At 43.1% G+C, this 20,793-nt stretch overlaps 1 protein-coding gene across 1 annotated transcript in view; it reads right to left on the reverse strand.

The window, feature by feature from the left end:
- Nucleotides 1–20,793, reverse strand: part of LOC125464944 (importin subunit alpha-7) — a 122,401-nt gene that overhangs the window by 28,519 nt on the left and 73,089 nt on the right. Inside the window, exon 6 of the mRNA XM_059654427.1 lies at nt 13,670–13,801. Within this exon, the coding sequence (XP_059510410.1) occupies nt 13,670–13,801 (132 nt within the window). The remainder of the gene's footprint in view (nt 1–13,669; nt 13,802–20,793) is intronic.

Genomic DNA, 20,793 nt, shown 5'->3' on the forward strand with positions numbered 1-20,793 from the left:
AATGGGGAAACCTAGAGGTTCAGGTACATAATTCTTTGAAGTTTGCATCACATATAGATAGGGTTGTTCAGAAAGCATTTAGCATGGCTCTCTTCCTTGCTCAAGCCTCTGAATATAGGAGTGGGACGTCACAGTGAGGTTGTACAGGGTACTGGCGAAGCCTCTTCTGGAGTACTGTGCCTGGTTCTGTTCACCCTGTTACAGGAAGAATATTATTAAGGTGGAGATGGTTCAGAAGAGGATGTTGAGGAGTGACCTTATAGAGGTTTATAAAATCATGAGGGATTTAGATGACGTGAATGGCAGGTGTCATTTCCCCAAGTACTAAGGGGCATGTTTTTAATGTGAGAGGCGAAAGATTTAAAAAAGACAGCAGGGGCAAATTTTTATTGTTAGAAAGTTGTTCGTGTGTGGAATGAAGTTCCACAGAGAGTGGTGGATGCGGGTACGGTTACAACATTTAAAAGATACTTGGATAAAGTACATGAATAAGAAGTGTTTAGAGGGGTGTGGGCCAAGTGCAAGCAGATGGGACTAGTTTAGTTTGGGAACATGGTTGGCATCTACTGGTTGGACTGAAGGGTCTGCTTCTGTGCTCTGTGATTCTGTTGTTATTGGTGAGACAGCTCCTTGTTAGAAACATTTTTATAGACTTATGGATTCAAATGTGAAATCAGTCTGGCCCTTTGATAAACCAGGGAGTTGTACCTTCATTTTTCTACCAATTAGCATGTCTGACTGAAATACACTTCAATGGACTAAAACAGAAGACAGCAGCAGGAGTAGGCCATTCACCTGCTTCACTATTCACTATGATCATATTTTATCAAAACTCAATACCCTACTCCTTTCCTCCCTCCATACCCCTTGATCCCTTTAGTCACAATAGCTTTGTCTTCCTCGTTCTTGAAAATACAATGTTTGGCCTCAATCACCTTCCGTGACAGTGAATTCCATAGGGTCACCATTCTCTGGATGAAGAAATTTCTCCTCATCTCAATCTTAAAAGGTTCATCAGGAATATCCTTCCTGCATCAAACCAGTCTCATCTTGTTAGAATTTAATAGAATATCCTTTATTGTCACTTGAATTCAAAATAAAAAGTGAAAATTGTGTCACCTGTACAAAGGTGCCATTGTTTCTATGAGATGCATTCATTCTTCTAAACTCCAATGAATACAATCCTAACTGGCTCAATCTCTCATGTGTCAGCCATCCCAGGAATCATTCTGGTAAATCTTTGCTGGACTCTCTGTACAGCAAGAACCACCTTCCTCATATAAGATGACAAAAAATGCACACACAATATTCCAGGTGTAGTCAGGTGGATTGGGATAGATTGGTAATTTAACAAGTCTGTATAAACATTACTAAATCGTGCTGTCCATCCGTATATGACACCCAGTTTCCCCATTTGACTGTGGATATTTCTTGAACTGTTCAGATTTCAAAATCTGGAAGTGACCGTGAACTGGCCGTGAAAGATGTGTCAGCAAAATATAGCCCGTTAGCAGATGCAAACAGAAAGGTGAACATTTCTTGAAGACCCTGACAATGCGGTTGTGAGAATAATACATAATATTTTGTACTTCAATCCACTGTAAAACAGTCACAAAAACAAAAATTGCTGGAAAAGTTCAGCAGGTCTGGCAGCGTCTCTGAAGAGAAATCAAAGTTAATGTTTCAGGTCTAGTGACCCTTTTCCAGCAATTTCTGTTTATGTTTCCGATTTACAGCATTTGCAATTCCTTTGTTTTTACACCGTAATTAGTCAACAGCAATACAGTAAGATTACCTGCCAAACATAAATGGGTCAATTCCTACCTGAATGCCATGGGTATCAGTGTTTGGCCCTGTCAGAATTTTGTACATTCCAATCAGATCCTCTCTTATTCTTCTAAACTCCAGACAGTACAGACTCAGTCAAACTAATCTCTCCTCACATGCCAATCCTGCCATCCCCAGTGTCAGCCTAGTGTGCCTTTGCTGCACTTGCTCTATGGCAGGAACATCCTTTCTTAGGAAGGGAAACCAAAACTGCAAACAATACTCCACGTGTGGTCTCGACACAGCCCTGTATAACTGCAGTAAGACATCTCTATTTTGAACTCAAATCTGTTATTATAGTTGGTGTACGTCACGTGGGGTCAGTGTCTCTTTAAGAGGTGAATCATGTGACATGGTCGGGCTTCAGGCAGTGCTAATGGGCTAGTTGGGATTTGATTGAGCTTTAACGCAGAGAACACAGCTTTTGGATTTTATCAACAACAAGTTTGTATGTTCTTTGTTCTGACTGGAGCCTAGTAATTGCCCAGTGCAGAATAGAAATCTCTTAAAATCTTCTTTACAATCCTAACTGCATTGGGTCTGTGGCAGGTGGTGAGGAAACCTGTTGCAATATTTAGGGCCCTGGAACAACTTTGTAATGATGTCACAGAGCTGCTCCACACTGGGCATACATACTAACTGAGGACAGAGTTAAGTCAACAGAGAGAGAAGGACATGCAGGTAACAGGCTCACAACAATTATTCAGAAAGATTAGAGACATGACTATTTCAGATGACTATGAAGATTTGTATTTAGTATGAATATGCAATAATCAGAGTTCTAAACAAATGCAAGCCTGCAGTTCTTGACCTTGTTTTTTGCCTTGAATTCCACCTCTTAGGATGTCAGCATAAAAGTATATGATAAAAGAGAAACAGAGGGAAATTCTTACTTAACCCATCCTGACAAATCGACTGAAGTAACTCAGAGGATGTAACCCGTCACCTAGTCACCCTTTATTTAAAGTTGGACAGTCCTTGGCATGATCCAGGTGCCTCAGAGCCAGGTCTCAGAGTGAACAGGATGTCTGACAATCCTGTTCTGCTATGTCAGCCAGGGATCACTGATTGGACTATATTAACAGCCCCAGTCAGGGTACTCATATTCTACAAAGTCCGCCTGGCTGCCCTTGTTATAATCACTACATCCGTCCCCCTCATAGTCTGAGGACATATGCTGATTCATTTTTGTCATTCCTCCTGGGGGTCAGCAGGAGGGAGGGGTTTAGCACTGGGTCAGGTTCCTCTGACACAGGTGACTTGTAACAGTAGTTCACCTGTTGCACCTGGATTATCTCTGAAGAAATTTACTTTCTTTTTCAGATGGCAAAGGCATTGAAGCGGTGACATCTGCTGGTGTCCATCTCTTATTCAGAGATATCTTCAACGCTTGATGGAAAGGAAGAACACATGGTTCAGGGACAGTTGGAAAGGCTGTCAAGGAGCCGGTACATTTTGCTCTGCACCGTTCATGAGTTTGCAGCTTTCATACGGTCCCCATGCTTGTTCAGGACAGTCACACCTACCTGAACTTTGTACACCTCAGGATCTGACCTCGTGTCAACCATGCTTCTTACCTTTGCCAAACTCTTCTCTGAAGTAAACTCTATCTCTCTGGCCTGGTGGAGTCTTGTGTCTGGCATTGGTGATCTTGATATCGTTTCACCTCCCCAGTACGATCACATTTAACGTGGTCTGAGTTTTCTGAGTTATCTCTGTAGTTGAATGAGGGGTGGTCCTATAATCAAATAGGAACAAGGATGGTTTGATAGCTAGTGAAGCTGCAGGCTGTTTCTTTAAGTATGCCTTCAAAGTTTGCTCTGCCCTTTTTGCAAGACCATTGAATGATGGTTGGTATGGAGCTGTCCATTGTTGAATGCCATTTGACTTTAGGAGATGTTCAAACTCCCTGCTAATACATGATAGCACAGTATCCATGACTAACAATTCTGGGAGTCTGTTTATTGCAAAAGATATGCACAATTTTTTCTATCATCCCTGTATTTATTGAACAAACTCTGTGTATCCAGCCACTTTGAATGGGTGTCCACAATGACTAAGAACACTGAGCTCATGAAAGGACCTGCATAGTCGACGTGTAACTGAGTCCAGGATTCATCCGGCCACTCCCAAGAATGTGGGGGAACTGGTGGTGTTAATTTTTGATCTGTTGACACTCTGAGCACTGACCCACCAAAGGGTCTAGGTCCTGGCCACCAAACATAACTTCTCATCAACATTTTCATTTACGAAATTCCTGGATGATTCTGGAAGAGTTCAGCCAGTATCTGGCAGCGATCTTTGCTCTGGTCAATCACTCTTGCTCTCCATAATAATATCCCCATCTTCTCCTATGATCTGGACTCTCTGGGTCCAAAAAGGTTTCAATTCTGATTGTGTCAGTCCTTTGGTTTCCCCAGTGTCACCACCTGTTTCAGCCTGGTCAGGACTGGATCTTTACGCTTCCAAAACCTGATATTGTCACCTGTCACGAGAAGTTTGCCCAGAAAATTTAAAACCATTATGGACTCTTCAACTAACACCACCATTGGTGCCGCGTCTGCCAGCAAGAGGCAGCCCTATGCATCAGCGTTTGCTACTTGGCCTCCCGGACAGTGTTCTGACTTGCAATTATATGCACTTAGTTTTGAGAACCCACTGCTGAATTTGGCCTGAAGCTATGGTCAGCATGCCTAGTCCACTTTAAGCAGAGCTAGCAGAGGTGTGTGGTCCGTTTTATTAAAAATTTACGTCTGAAAAGGCATTGGTGGAACTTCCTGATTCCGAACATGAATGCCAAGCCTTCCTTCTCTATCTAGCTGCATTTATGCTCTGAATTAGCCAAAGTCCTGGATGCATGTCCTATTGGGCTTTCCTTTCCATTAGGCCACCAATGAGCTATTACTACCACAATGCTGCACAGGGAGGATTTGTATGTCAATGCCAGATCTTGCTTGGGATTATAGTGTGCCAACACCTCAGAGGATGATAGCTGTTTCTTCACTTCCCTGAAAGCTATGGAGTAGCTACATGACCGTTTCCAAGGCTGACGCTTAAAGAGCTGATTCAAAGGTGCTAGGATGGAGACCATGTCACGTATGAACTTTCTGTAATAATTCACTAGCTTAAGGGAAGACCTAAGCTCCAGCACAGAACTGGGATCTGGGGTACCTTTGATCACCCTGACTGTATCTCCCAACAGGTGTAACCTGGTCTTGTGGACTCTGCAGCTCCAATAGGTCATGTGAAGTGCTTGGAACACATTTTTCCCTTCTACGGCATACACCTGCCTGGGAGCAACATTAAAGGAATATATGCAAATTCTCCACGTGGTTCTTATTGAACTTCCTTGTTATTAGCACATTGTCTAGATAAATGATGCCCTGGGGTAACATTGTAAATGTTCTCCATTGTCCGTCATGCAGGTAATTAAAAAGGCAAATGGAATTTTGTCTGTCATTGTTAGAGGGCTGGAGTTTAAAAGCAGGGAGGCTATGCTGCAGCTGTATAGGGTCTTGATGAGGCCACACCTGGAGTACTGTGTGCAGTTTTGGTCTCCTTACTTGAGAAGGGATATACTAGCTTTGGAGAGGGTGCAGGAGATTCACTCGGATGATTCCAGAGTTGAAAGGGTTGGATTATGAGGAGAGACTGAGTAGGCTGGGATTATACTCATTGGAATTCAGAAGAATGAGATGAGATCTTACAGAAACATCTAAGATTATGAAGTGAATAGATAAGGCGGAGGCAAGGTTGTTTCCACTAGCAGGTCAAACTACGACTAGGGGGCATTGCCTCAAAATGAAGCGAAGCAGATGTAGGACTGAAGTCGAGAGGAACTTCTTCACCTAAAGGGTTGTGAATCTGTGGAATTCCCTGCCCGGTGAAGCAGTTCACTGAATTCACTGCCTCACTGAATGTGTTCAAGGCAAGGCTAGATAAATTTTTGAACAGTAAAGAAATTTGAGGGTTATGGTGTGTGGGCGGGTAAGTGGAACTGAGTCTCAAAAAGATCAGCCATGATCTTATTAAATGGCGGAGCAGGCTTGAGGGGCCAGATGGCCTATTCCTGCTCCTAGTTCTTATGTCTGTTAAAAAGTTACACAGGCTGACGATACTCCAAATGACAATCGCATTTTGGTATAAACCTTTATGGTTATTAATTGTAGCATACTTCTGGGAATCCTCATCCAACTGTAATTGCAAGTATGCATGGAACATGTCCAACTTCATGAAAGACAACCCCCCTGCCTGCTTGGCATTTAAATCCTCTATGTGAGGGACTGAGTATTTAAGGAGCTGTGGAAAGCAGTTTATTGCTTGTTTAAAATCCCCACAAAAGGCAAGCTGACTCAATGGGCTTCACAGATTGGTATGACCAATGTTGCCCATTCCACAGACTGAACTGACTGATGGTTCCTTTGTTTTCCAGCCTTTTGATTTCTGCCTATACATCTGCCCGCAAGGCAAATGGCACTTGGTGGGCCTTGCAGAATTGTGGAATTGCTTCCCGGTCAACACGCAAGGTGGCCTTGGCTCCTTTGATAGCTCCTAGACCTTTCTGAAAAACTTCCGGATGCTTAATTAGGTACTTCGGCACGGCGGCTCAGTGGTTAGCACTGCAGCCTCACAGCACCAGGGACCCGGGTTCGATTCCAGCCTCGGGTGACTGTCTGCGTGGAGTTTGCACATTCTCCCAGTGTCTGCGTGGGATTCCTCCAGGTGCTCCGGTTTCCTCCCACAGTCCAAAGATATGCAGTCTAGGTGGATCGGCCATGCTAAATTGCCCATAGTGTTTGGGGTGTGTGGATTATGGGGGATGGGTCTGGGTGGGATGCTCCAAGGGGCGGTGTGGACTTGCTGGGCCGAAGGGCCTGTTTCCACACTGTAGGGAATCTAATCTAAACTTCACTAAGGCAGCCATTTCTGAACTGAAAAATGTTAAAACAATCTACGTGAATCTTTCTCAATCAAATGCACCACATCAGGCTTGGATCAGAGCCTTTTACTACAATCAATGGTAACTGAACCAGCTCATAAGAGACTGGAACTGAAGTTGTGCTTTAGTCTGTAAGAGGTTCCCTGGTGCAGGTTCTCAGTCTAGCGCAAAGATTAGGTTTGGAGTCCAGGGTAAATTTTGTTAAAGACTGGATCTACAATCACTGAAACAGCTGTGCTGGTAAGAGCCTCCATTAGCATCAGGTGACCATTTAATGAGACATTTATTTTGATTGGTTCTGATTTAGGTGTTGCTGAGCGACTTCACTTCCAAACAAGATATAAGTGGATCTTCCAGAGTCTGCACTGTCCTGGACATGAGCCATGGAGTTCTCTTTGTCGAATTAGGTCTAGTAGGACTCTAACTGGCATGGGGCTGCATACTGGCAGCAACAATGGCTTGACGGCCTTGACCAAGAAGAAAATTGTTACTGTCTGACCAAGGCTTGATTTGGCTGGGGCTGACCTACAGCCCCTCTTTGAGGATATTTCCTGAGTGAAGCTATGCAATTGCCTGCACTCAAGTGGTGTTCCCCAAGCTCAATCAGACTGGTGAAAATGTCCAATTCCATCAGGATACTCGTATGCTCCACTTACATTTTCCGATGTAAAAAAAGTTCTAGTGCCTGTGTAAAGTCCAGTTAGGCTTCAAGCTAATAGGCACTTTTGCATGATTACATCATTAATTCCTCATTCCAAATGGGGTCTCAGCAGCTCACTTTGGTTTAACCCTAAGTCATATGCCAGTCATCGTAAACAAGTCAAAAATCCCGATATGGATTCCTTGGTTCTTGAACTGCCAAATAAAACAGCAGGCACCTGAGGATTACAGGCTGCTTGGGGTCATAATATTACTGAAGTAGTTGTATCAACTCTTCAAAGATTTTAGTGTCTGGTGCCTAGTTAGGCTAATGACTGAAAAAAAAACCCACAGATCCACATGCTGTCAGGAGAATTACTCGTTGCTTTTTATCTGCCCCAAAGTCATTTGCCCAGAAAAAAATAACACATTTTTCCACATATTGGGCCCAGTCTTCAATGGCAGGGCCGAATGAGTCAAGCTTTCCAAATAATGGCACGATGCCAGAAATGCTTACCACAACTCCGAAGAAGGGGCAGATTTCTTCAAGAGCATGTTTTTCTCTCAATACCACTGAACTAACTCGACAGAGACAGTATCCTGTCACCAAGTCACTCTTTATTTACCTGTGGAGAGTCCTTGATACTGATCCAGTTCCTTTCAGAGTGAGTAGGATGTCTGACAGTACTGTTCTATCGGTTAGCCAGGGCTACCTGATTGGGGCTGATAATCTAGTTCGATCAGAAACTCATTTTGAGGTCCACCTGGCTGATCTCAGAGTCATACAGCATGGAAACCTATCCTTTGGTCCAACTAGTCCATGCTGACCACATTCCCAAACTAAACTAGTCCCGCCTGCCTGTGTTTGTCCCACACCCCTCCAAACCTATCCTATTCATGTACTTACCCAAGTGTCTTTTAAACGCAAGTCTACCTGCATCCATCACTTCCTCTAACAGTTCATTCCACACATGAACCACTGTGTTTAAAAAAAGTTGCCCCATATTTCCTTTGTTATGGGCCAGACCAAATCCCCTTAAAGTATGACAAAGATATCCTAGATCCTAACTTTTTCTTATTTTAAAAGGCAAGCGCCAAGTGTTGAGTTCTGGATGTAATTTGATTGGTCAAACTACTAGTCTTGAAACAAAACACATTTTACTGATACGCTATAGTTAACGAAGTATAACTTAATTCTATTGGAAAACTTAACAGAATAATAGATTATTTAATTACTAAACAAACAGTAACTGTTCAAATGTAGTAACATCCCATAAATTTCTTCATTTCTTCAGCCAGAGAGTGGTGGGCTTGTGGAATTCATTGCCACGGAGTGCAGTGGGGGCCGGGACGTGAGATGCCTTCAAGGCAGAGAACAACAAACTCTTGATCTCACAAGGAATCAAAGGCTACGGGGAGAGTGCAGGGAAGTGGAGTTGAAATGCCCATCAGCCATGATTTAAATGGCGGAGTGGACTCGATGGGCCGAATGGCCTTACTTCCACTCCTATGTCTTATGGTCTTAAATACATCCTTGGCAAAAGCAAATTCATTAAAACAGATTGTCTCAAATGCAATTCTAGAAGCAGGAAGAAAACCTCTAGCTCTCAGCTGTGACAGAGAGGAATAAGAGCTTCCACGTCCAGCTTCATGACCCTAGCAGCCGCCACTGAAAATTAAAATGAAAAATCCTGATTCTGTGGGAGCTTGACCCCACTCATCCAGACTGCTGCTATTGCTCCAACATTTTTAAAAAAAGTCTCATAAGCCATTTACTTGCTTGGCTGTAGAGCAGAATTGCTCAGCACCTTTGTCTCAACCTTCATAAAAAGGACAAAATACACCTAAAGCCATAATACCATAACACCTTCCCTCTTAAAAAAACCCATCAATGTCGAAAGATGGCTTCATTTTAAAAAATATTTAGTCTTATGCTATTAGTATGCTACAATACATATACATTACACTGATTGCGTGTGCAAATATTCACTACTTCAGTCCACTTCAGTCCATTTTTGCCATTACCAAATGCATCTGTCTTCCTTCAAAGTCGTGACCATTATCTGCAATTAAGCTCCATTTAAACAGTCTTGTATTTTTATCTTTATAATCCCTACATCTACCAATCACAAATGTGTTTGTCCCATAACAGTATAGGTAGGAATGACAGAGTCGTTGCAGGGACTAAGTCCTGTTTTCACATTGAGGATACCCTCTATCCCATTAGGTAGCATCACCTCTGTGCTGAATAGGGGAAATTTTGAACAAATTTAATGACTGGGCATCCATGCAGTGCTGTGCTCCATCTTCAGAAACACTGATTCAATCACAATCTGTGACCCCTCGGCCCATCACACCCCCCACTATTCCACTACCATCAAACTGGGGAAATCAACCTAAAATAATGAAGAACGCAGGAGGGTATGCCAGAACAGTCATATCTAAAAACAATGCATCATTTAAAGAGATGCAACACAAGATTAACTGGCAAGCCGCAGAAGCACCAGACAATAAATAGAACTAAGAAATCCCACAACCAATGATGCAGATTGAAGCCCTGCAGTTCTGCCTCATTTGGTTGTGAATGGGGGTGGACAATTAAAACAACAGGGGGTGGTGACTCCACAAATATCTCCACTAGAAACAATGGGGGAGTCTAACACCTTAATACGAAAGACAACGGCGAAGTACTTGGATTCACCTTCAGCCAGAAGTGCTGACTGGTTGATCCATCTCAGCCTCCTCCTGAATGTCCCAGGACCACAGACACTATAATTCGGCCAATTCAAATCACTCAATGTGGTATCAATAAATAGCTGCAGGCACTGGACATTGTAAATGTGATGGGTCTTGACAGCATTCCAACAATAATCTTGAAGGCTTGTGCCCCAGATATTGCTGCATCCCTGGCCAGGCTGTCCCAGAACTGGCAACTACCAGACATTGTGGAAAATTTCCCAGGGTAATGCTGATCAAAGACAGACAGAATTTAATCCCGATATGTTACTGGCAAAGCATTTTGGGAGGTTTAGTAAGGGAACAATATACACAGTGAATGGTAGGTCCCTAGGGAGTACTGAGGAACAAACGAGCCTCAGTGTACAAAAATACAAATGCCTGAAGGTGTCAGCAGATGGAGTGATGAACACAGCAGAAAATGCTTGCCTTCATTAGCCAGGGTGTAGAATACAGGAGAAAGTAAGTCTTGTTACAACTTTATAGAGCATTGGTTAGGCCGCAGATAGTGTGACAACCAGAATTGCACACCGTATTGTATTAGAAGGATGTGGTTGCACTGGAGAAGGTGCAGAGTAGATTCACCAGGATATTGTCTGAGATGAAAAGTCTTAATTTTCCTTGGCGTAGAGGTGGCTTGGCAGGGTGGGGGGGGGGGGGGGGGTTCTAAGCGAATTACACTAAATTATGACAGGCATGTACAGGGCAGATCAGAAGAATCTGTTCTCCACAACAGATGTGAATAAGACTACTAGACACAAGTTTAAAAGGTGGGGAGTAAGTGGCTCAGGAGAAGATGAGGAAAGATGTTTTCACCAACAGTATGGTAGAAACATGGAAAGCAGTGTCTCAGAGGGTCGTGGAGCCAGGTTCTCTTACAACATTTAAGAAGCATCTGACTAAGCTCCAACAAAACTGGGAAAAAAATGGGATTCTGGGAAAAAACTCCACTATTTAGAATCATACCTGGCACAAAAGGAACATTGTTCTCTTTGTTGGAGGTCAATCATCTCATCCAAGGGCACCTTTGTGGAAATTCTGTAGAGCAGTATCCTAGGCCTGACCATCTTCAGCTCCTTCATTAATGACTTTCTCTCCAAAGGTCAGTTGTGTGAATATTCCTTGATGATTGCACAATGTTCAAAATCGTTCTTTACTCCTGAAATACTGAAACATTCCGTGTCCATGCGCAGAAAGACCTGTCATAACGTCCACGCTTGGGCTAACAAGTAGTTAGGAATTCTGCTGCCGGTAGGTCACCACTGGTCTCCTCAATGCTTATCTATCTTCTACAGGACACAAATCAAAGTGTAGCCCATGTGTACGATCAGCGTGGCTCCAACAACTCTCAAAGAGCTGCACATCAATCCAAGGCAAAAGTATCTCACTTGACTGGCAGCACATCCACCACTAACATTCACTTCTTTCACTACTGGCACGCAGCAGGAGCAGTATAGACCATCTACAAGATGCACTTCAGTAACTCACCAAAACTCCTGCAACAGCACCTTCCAAGTTTGTGATCTCTACAACTCAGAGGTACATCATCACCAAGTTTTGTTGTAAACCACACATCATCCTGACTTAAAGCCTTACCACTATTTCTTCATGGTCACATGGTCAAAATCGTGGAATAACCTTCTATAATGTATCGCCAATGTCCCTACATCCCAAAGTCCGCAGCAGTTAAAGAAGGCAGCCCAGCAATTACGGATGAGCAATAAATACCGGTCTTTAGAAGTGACACCCACAAACAAATGTAGAACCGTGCAGTTCTAAGATCAAGTTAGTCAGGTTTCTTTGATCAACAATGAACAACCATTTATTACCAAAAATAAACTAGCTCATAGATGCAAAGATAATTCAAACTTTGTCATTAATGTGTCTACCTTTATAAAAAGGCATATGCATACACACAGGTTTGAGGACAGAAACAAAGTAAATGAAAGCTTTCTTGAAACTGTAGTGTTATTTGGCCATTTGATTGTGAAATGCATGAGACAAAAACAGTCGCAGATTGACCCAAAATGTTGTTCTGCCCAGTTATTCTGCACACAAATTGATAGCACTAGTGTCTCTTTCTGGAACAGCTATAGCTGGGATGGCGGGAAAGAATCCAATAAATTCACTCCAGGAATTCTCTCCAAGTGCTAAAGGTGACTTCCGGTAGGTTTTCACCTCTCAAGCATTACTAAGCCAATTTGCAAAGAAAGGGAAAGACATCAACGGGTTGTTGCTTCTGGCTTGAATTGAAAAATGCAATAATCTTATTCCCCTATAAACTAGGTCAAGTCCTTCAGATTGTATGATTCCACACGAGCTCCCTGCTCCTTTCAAGTGCAATATTGTTGCTGTTGTAACCAGTGTCTTTTCATTAGCAAAGTGTTCAAGATACAGTTTATAGAGTCCACATAAATTAAAAAGAAAATTGGTCCCCGTCTCTTCACAACAAAATGAATATTCTTCTTGCAATTTTTGTACCCAGTGAGATAGGAATATTGATAATGAGAAAGCAAAACTTGTTTTTTTACGGTGCAAAGATGTAAAAAGATTTGTTATGCCTAGTATAGGCATCAAGATAATATAAATTTTAAAGCTATATTTTTAAAATAGACATTGCAGCTTTTAAAATTAAAAAGCGCTGAAAAATTTAGCAGGTCTGCAGAGAACTGTAGAATAAGAAAATGTTAATAGTTCATGTCCAATATGACTTTTTTTTTGAAAAGGTCAATTTGTCTTTTTGCTTTACCACAGACAATGGAGATACTGAACTTTAGTGTGTGAGATACAAATATGAAATTAATCTCAGATTTTCGTTGTATTATAACGGTTCCTCATTTCAAGTCAATGAGCCTGTGGGAAAAAAGTCCAAAACAGGATCAGTACTTGCCTAACAAACGACTTAATTTGGAAATAGACTCAAACAGTTCACATGAGTAAAGCAGCCATGTTTTTTTTATTATCAGCTTTGAAATGTTACTTGCTTTTCTGATGAGTAACACCAGAATAAATACATCTGAAAAGCAATTAAACCAGCTGCAAGACACCTACACTGAAAATAAAACAGCTATACCTCAAAGTAGGAGATGTATTCCTTCAAACCTGTTCAAACCTTCAAGTTCTCCTGAGAAACCTACTGAGAATTTTCTACTGTTACCAGATCTCTACTCCAGCTAAAGCATCAATGCAGCCAAGAAACTAGTGGCTTACTTCGAAAGAGTGACAATTTTTATAGTTTGCAACAGCATTGATATTTCTTCCTCATCTGTCCATAATTTGTGCACACACAAAATGTCATGTTAAAATTTCTAATTCAAGTGTGATAGGAAATTGATTTTTTAAAAAAAATTCACAGTATTTATTGCTGGAAGAATTTAAATTGGTGAATCAGCACTGCTACAAAAATAAAGCCTCTTACATAAAATTTCAAAAAAAAAGTCCATAATCTTTTGTTTTCTACTTACTTTATATTTTACCAAAGTTTCATAGAAGAGATAAACAGTTAAACATTAAAATATAACCTCTTACCTGTTCTTGTACATCCTCAAATTCAGAGTTTAATAATTCAATAAAAATTGGTACAGCACCAGCTTCTATTACAACTTTGGTCTGCAGAGATGTACCTGAAGCTATGTTCGTCAAAGCCCATGCTGCTTCAAACTGGAATGGAACAAAAACAAATCAAAGTCTGAATTAACATGTGAAGTTACATTTTCCTTCTTGAATAAAGAAGAATGATTCTGGACGTGAAACGCACTTTCAGACTGAATATCTACCCACAATTTACTCTGAACTACTGTATTATGTAATTTCTAAAATACTGCAGATAAATAAGTCATTTAGTTATATTGTACTGTTAGCTACATGAAGAGAAGTGCATATGTATTATAAGAGAAAACCATGGAGATTCTCTTGGTTAACTTTCTTGGTTAAATTACAAATTAAGTTTCAACCAGGCATATTTGTTGCTTCCTCTTCGTCCTCCTTCTGCATTACCAATCCAGAAAAGACGCATTACTTGACAATTATCTCATTCAAACAAACAGTGTCAATACAGCGTGGTGCTGAAGGAACACAGCAGGTCAGCAAGCATCAGAGGAGGAAATTCGATGTTTCGGGTTTACATCCTTCATTGGGGGTGGCGGGGGAATGAGGTGAACTTGGAAATGGGGGAGTGGGGCTGTGGAAGGTAGGTGGGATGGTGACAGGTGGATGCAGGTAGGGGGTAGCGGAGGCTGGTCAGTGTGAAGGCTGGAATGGATAGGTGGAAAATGTGATCCACAAATTGTGTCACGTCAAGGAGGTAGGGACAAGGGGGAGTTTGAATATGGGATGAGGCCGGCAGTGAAGAGATTTTGAAACTGGTGAATTCTAAGTTGAGGCTGCAAGCAGTTGAAGTGAAATATGAGGTGTTGTTCCTCCACTTTACTGGTGTTGTCATTGTGGCACTGCAGGAGACCCAGAATGGACATGTCACCAAGGGTGTGGGAGGGGTAAGTTAACATGGTTGGTAACTGGAAGATGATGTTGGTTATAGCATACAGAGCACAGCTGCTCTGCAAATCAGTCACCGAGTCTGCACATGGCCTCACTGATATAGAGGAGACCGCAGCAGGAACAATGAATTGAGTAGACCCGGTTGGAGGATGTATAGCTGAATCCCTGTCTGATTTGGAAAGATTGCCTGGCGCTTTACGGAAGTGAGAGGGGAGGTATGGAGCAGGTGTAGCACATCTTGCAGTTGCAGGGAAAGGTCCTGGGTGTGGTGGGGTTGGTAGGGAGTGTGGAGTGGACAAGCCAGCTGCAGAGTGGGCAGTCCCTGTAAAAGGGACATGGGGCAGGGAGGGAAATATCCCTTCGGTGGTGGGGTCAGACTGCAGGTGGCGGAAGTGGTGGAGGATGATGCATTGGACGTGGTGGTTGGAGGAGTGATATGTGATTTCCAATCCTCTCTCTTATCCTCATCTCCGTGACCTGACACAACATGTCCATCTTCATTCCCACCTCCTACATGCATCCGCCTATCACCATTCCACCTATCTGCCCCCAGACCCACCACCCCATTTTATTTCAGAGCTCCCGTCACCCTCCCCAGACTGATGAAGAGTACAAACCCAAAACAACAACTTCCCTGCTCCTCTGTTGTTGCCGCTCCTGCTGTGTTCTGCCAGCTTCATGGTGTATTGACTCTGACACCAGCATCTGCAGTTCTTGCTATCTCATTTGAACAATAGGTAGCTTTGTAAAATCACAGAATCCCTACAGCATTTGGCCCAGAATTCACACTGACCTTGAAAAGCATCCCACACAGGCCCATCTTTCTACCTTATCTTGTAAACCGGCATTTCCCATTGTTAACTCACCTTGCCTGCACATCCCTGCTCAGTATGGGCAATTTAGCACGGCAAACTCACCGAACCCACACACCTATGGTTTGTGGGAAGAAACCCTAGCACCTGGAGGAAAGCCATGCTGACAGAGAGAGAATGTACAAACTCCACACAGACAGGCAGTCACCTGAGGTTGGAATTGAACCTGAAACCCTAGAACCGAGAGGCAACAATGCTTCCTGCTCGGCCACTGTGCCACTCCAAGTTATAAAACCGGCTCTCAGCCCTCAAAAGCTCAGAATTGTACATCACTTCAAAGCTGATCTCTCTAGACACTCTCCCATGAGGTCCTGTGATGCCTTTTCCTCTATACTCTATCAGACAGATTTCCTGTCAAGTTTAGCCTAATTGTTACTGACTTCCGATTTATTTTGGATAATTGGGTCCTGTATGGAAACATTGTCATGTTTTCCTGTGGAAAGAAAAGTTAGTGCAAACCATCATCTGCTCCCAATATTTATTATTTTGGAGAATTCTGGAATAGAACACATTTCAGTTGTTACACAGAGTGTTTCGAACACAAGAGAAACAGAAAAGTTAAAAGCTGGGTTGTGGTCATTTCAGAAAATGATGAGTGATGAGTAAATATGTCCCTCTGAGACAGGCAAGAAGGGGTAAGATAAAGGAACCTTGGATGACGAGAGCGGTGGAGCTTCTAGTGAAAAGGAAGAAGGTAGCTTACATAAGGTGGAGGAAGCTAGGGTCAAGTTCAGCTAGAGAGGATTACATGCAGGCAAGGAAGGAGCTCAAAAATGGTCTGAGGAGAGCCAGGAGGGGGCACGAGAAAGGCTTGGCAGAAGGAATCCGGGAAAACACAAAGGCATTTTACACTTACGTGAGGAATAAGAGAATGGTCAAAGAAAGAGTAGGGCCGATCAGGGATAGCATAGGGAACTTGTGTGTGGAGCCTGAGGAGGTAGGGGAAGCCCTAAATGAGTTTTTTGCTTCTGTCTTTACGAAAGAATCGAACTGTGTAGTGAATGAAACCTTTGAAGAGCAGGTGTGCATGCTGGAATGGATAGAGATAGAGGAAGCTGATGTACTGAAAATTTTGTCAAACATTAAGATTGACAAGTCGCCAGGCCCGGATCAGATTTGTCCTCGGCTGCTTTGGGAAGCGAGAAATGCAATTGCTTCGCCACTTGCGAAGATCTTTGCATCCTCGCTCTCCACTGGAGTCGTACCTGAGGACTGGAGAGAGGCAAATGTAATTCCTCTCTTCAAGAAAGGAAATAGGGAAATCCCCGGCAATTATAGACCGGTAAGTCTCACGTCTGTCGTCTGCAAGGTGTTAGAAAGGATTCTGAGGGATAAGATTTATGACCATCTGGAAGAGCATGGCTTGATCAAATACAGTCAACACGGCTTTGTGAGGGGTAGGTCATGCCTTACAAACCTTATCGAGTTTTTTGAGGATGTGACTAGTAAGGTTGATGAGGGTCGAGCTGTGGATGTGGTGTATATGGACTTCAGTAAGGCATTTGATAAGGTTCCCCATGGAAGGCTCATTCAGAAGGTCAGGAGGAATGGGATACAGGGGAACTTAGCTGCTTGGATACAGAATTGGCTGGCCAACAGAAGACAGCGTGTGGTAGTAGAAGGAAAATATTCTGCCTGGAAGTCAGTGGTGAGTGGGGTTCCACAGGGCTCTGTCCTTGGGCCTCTACTGTTTGTAATTTTTATTAATGACTTGGACGAGGGAATTGAAGGATGGGTCAGCAAGTTTGCAGACGACACAAAGGTCGGAGGTGTCGTTGACAGTGTAGAGGGCTGTTGTAGGCTGCAGCGGGACATTGACAGGATGCAGAGATGGGCTGAGAGGTGGCAGATGGAGTTCAACCTGGATAAATGCGAGGTGATGCATTTTGGAAGGTCGAATTTGAAAGCTGAGTACAGGATTAAGGATAGGATTCTTGGCAGTGTGGAGGAACAGAGGGATCTTGGTGTGCAGATACATAGATCCCTTAAAATGGCCACCCAAGTGGACAGGGTTGTTAAGAAAGCATATGGTGTTTTGGCTTTCATTAACAGGGGGATTGAGTTTAAGAGTCGTGAGATCTTGTTGCAGCTCTATAAAACTTTGGTTAGACCGCACTTGGAATACTGCGTCCAGTTCTGGGCGCCCTATTATAGGAAAGATGTGGATGCTTTGGAGAGGGTTCAGAGGAGGTTTACCAGGATGCTGCCTGGACTGGAGGGCTTATCTTATGAAGAGAGGTTGACTGAGCTCGGTCTCTTTTCATTGGAGAAAAGGAGGAGGAGAGGGGACCTAATTGAGGTATACAAGATAATGAGAGGCATAGATAGAGTCGATAGCCAGAGACTATTTCCCAGGGCAGAAATGGCTAGCACGAGGGGTCATAGTTTTAAGCTGGTTGGTGGAAAGTATAGAGGGGATGTCAGAGGCAGGTTCTTTACGCAGAGAGTTGTGAGAGCATGGAATGCGTTGCCAGCAGCAGTTGTGGAAGCAAGGTCATTGGGGTCATTTAAGAGACTGCTGGACATGCATATGGTCACAGAAATTTGAGGGTGCATCCATGAGGATCAATGGTCGGCACAACATTGTGGGCTGAAGGGCCTGTTCTGTGCTGTACTGTTCTATGTTCTATGTTCTATGTTCTAAAACATTCACAATGTGGGTAGGGGAGTCCAAAACTAGAGGGCACAAGCTTAAGGTGAGAGAGGCAAAATTTATAAAAGTGTCAAAGGGCCATTTTCATACAGAGGTAGGTGTGCGTATGGAATGAGTTGCCTGAGGTGGTGGAGGAGGCTGGTACAATTACTACATTTAAAAGACATCTGGATGGGTATATGAAGAGGAATGAATGGGTATACGAACAGGAAGGATTCAGAGGGATAGGGACCAAATACTAGCAAATGGGGCTAGATTAATTTGGGATCAGAGATAATGGGAACTACAGATGCTGGAGAATCCGAGATAAAAAAGTATGGGGCTGGATGAACACAGCAGGCCAAGTAGCATCTTAGGAGCACAAAAGCCATCAAAAAGGCGCAGATCCTTGAAGGGTCTAGGACCGAAACGTCAGCTTTTGTGCTCCTAAGATGCTGCTTAGCCTGCTGTGTTCATCCAGCTCTACACTTTATCTCCAGATTAATTTGGGATATCTGGTCAACATGGATGTGAATATACAACATATTTCTCTGCGCTCTTGAGAATTCGGTTTTCAAAAAGGAAAATGATATAATGCCCTTTTCCATATAAACTATTAAGAGGGTGGCGAGGAGGAAAACAGCCCTCACCTTGACTTAAGTCTATAAAACTTGATTACAGTACTCAAAATCACAAGCAAGCCCCAAGCAATTAGGGACCAGTGACCATAGTTCTGTCAATTTTAACATAGTTAGGGAGAAGGACAAAATTGGTCCAAATGTTCAAGTTCTAAATTGGAACAAGGCGAATTTTGATGGAATTAGACAGGACCTTGCAGGGGGTCGATTGAAGGAGATTGTTTGCAGGCAAAGGGATCTCTGGCAAGTGGAAAACCTTTAAAAGTGTGACAGCTAGAGTTCAACATCTTTATGTTCCTGTGAGTGTGAATGGGAAGGTTGACAGGAGTAGGGAACATAGAAAATAGAACAATACAGTGCAGAACAGGCCCTTCGGCCCTCGATGTTGTGCCTTGAATGACAAGAGGTATTGAGGCTTTGACCAGAACAAAGGAAGGAGGCATGGGTGACCAACAGGCAGCTGGGATTAAGGGAATCCCTGGAGGTATATAGCGCGTACACGAGTTTACTGAAGGAGGAAATCAGAAGGGTGAAAATGGGACATTAGATAGTTTTGGCTAAATGATTAAGGTGAATCCCAAGAGATTCTTGGTAGTGTAGATGAGCAGAGAGATCTCGGTGTCCATTACACAGATCATTGAAAGTTGCCACCCAGGTTGACAGGGTTGTTAAGAAGGCATACAGTGTTTTAGCTTTTATTAATAGAGGGATCGAGTTCCGGAACCATGAGGTTACGCTGCAGCTGTACAAAACTCTGGTGCGGCTGCACTTGGAGTATTGCGTACAGTGCTGGTCACCGCATTATAAGAAGGATGTGGAAGCTTTGGAAAGGGTGCAGAGGAGATTTACTAGGATGTTCCCTGGTTTGGAGGGAAGTTCTTACGAGGAAAGGCTGAGGGACTTGAGGCTGTTTTCGTTAGAGAAAAGAAGGTTGAGAGGTGACTTAATTGAAACATACAAGGTAATCAGAGGGTCAGATAGGGTGGATAGGGAGAGCCTTTTTCCTAGGATGGTGACAGCAAGCATGAGGGGGCATAGCTTTAAATTGAGGAGTGAAAGATATAGGACAGATGTCAGAGGTAGTTTCTTTACTCAGAGAGTAGTAAGGGAATGGAACGCTTTGCCTGCAACGGTAGTAGATCCGCCAACTTTAAGTACATTTAAGTCGTCATTGGACCAGCAGATGGGCGTACATGGAATAGTGTAGGTTAGATGGGCTTCAGATTGAAATGACAGGTCGGCACAACATCGAGGGCTGAAGGGCCTGTACTGTGGACTTGGGGAGTGATTGCTGTGGAAGTTGAGGATTTGGTCAGTGTGCGTTGCCTTCCTACATACTGTGCTTTGGAATTCCCCATTTGTCATTCGTTCTACCCTGACGTCTAGGAACAGAAGTCGATTGTGGTTTTCCTCTTCTTGTACAGAAACCAGGCATCGCTCTCAGACCCATTGTCTACCAAGCACACCCCCTTATAAGCTAGCCAAGGACGACAGCAAAGACTGAAAATGCCTGGTTCACAGATCAATGAAACAGTCCACAGGAATGGCAACTGATAGCTCCAGCAGCAAGGGCAACATACTCAGACAACTGGAGCTATGCCTCACCACAGACTTCACTTTTAACAGTCAAGTATACAAACAGATGAATGGCGCACCTATGGGGTCGCCCATCTCTGGGCTTACAGAGGCATGTCATGTAAAGATTAGAGCGCACAGTCTCTCCCATATATCATCAAAACTGTGGATACGATACACGGACGACATATTTTTCATCATTTATGCACTAAGTTAAAAGAGACACACGACCTCATGAACAACATATTCATTGGGATCAAATTCACAAGAAAAGAGGAAAACCACAATCAACTTCCACTTCTAGATGTCAGGGTAGAACGAATAATGAACAGGGAGTTCTAAACCACAATATACAGGAAAGCAACTCACATGAAGCAAAGATAACAAAGTGTGGTGCTGAATGAACACAGCAGGCCAAGCAGCATCTTAAGAGCACAA

Source organism: Stegostoma tigrinum, chromosome 24 (genome assembly GCF_030684315.1).
Source record: "Stegostoma tigrinum isolate sSteTig4 chromosome 24, sSteTig4.hap1, whole genome shotgun sequence".
Classification (NCBI taxonomy): Eukaryota; Metazoa; Chordata; class Chondrichthyes; order Orectolobiformes; family Stegostomatidae; genus Stegostoma; species Stegostoma tigrinum.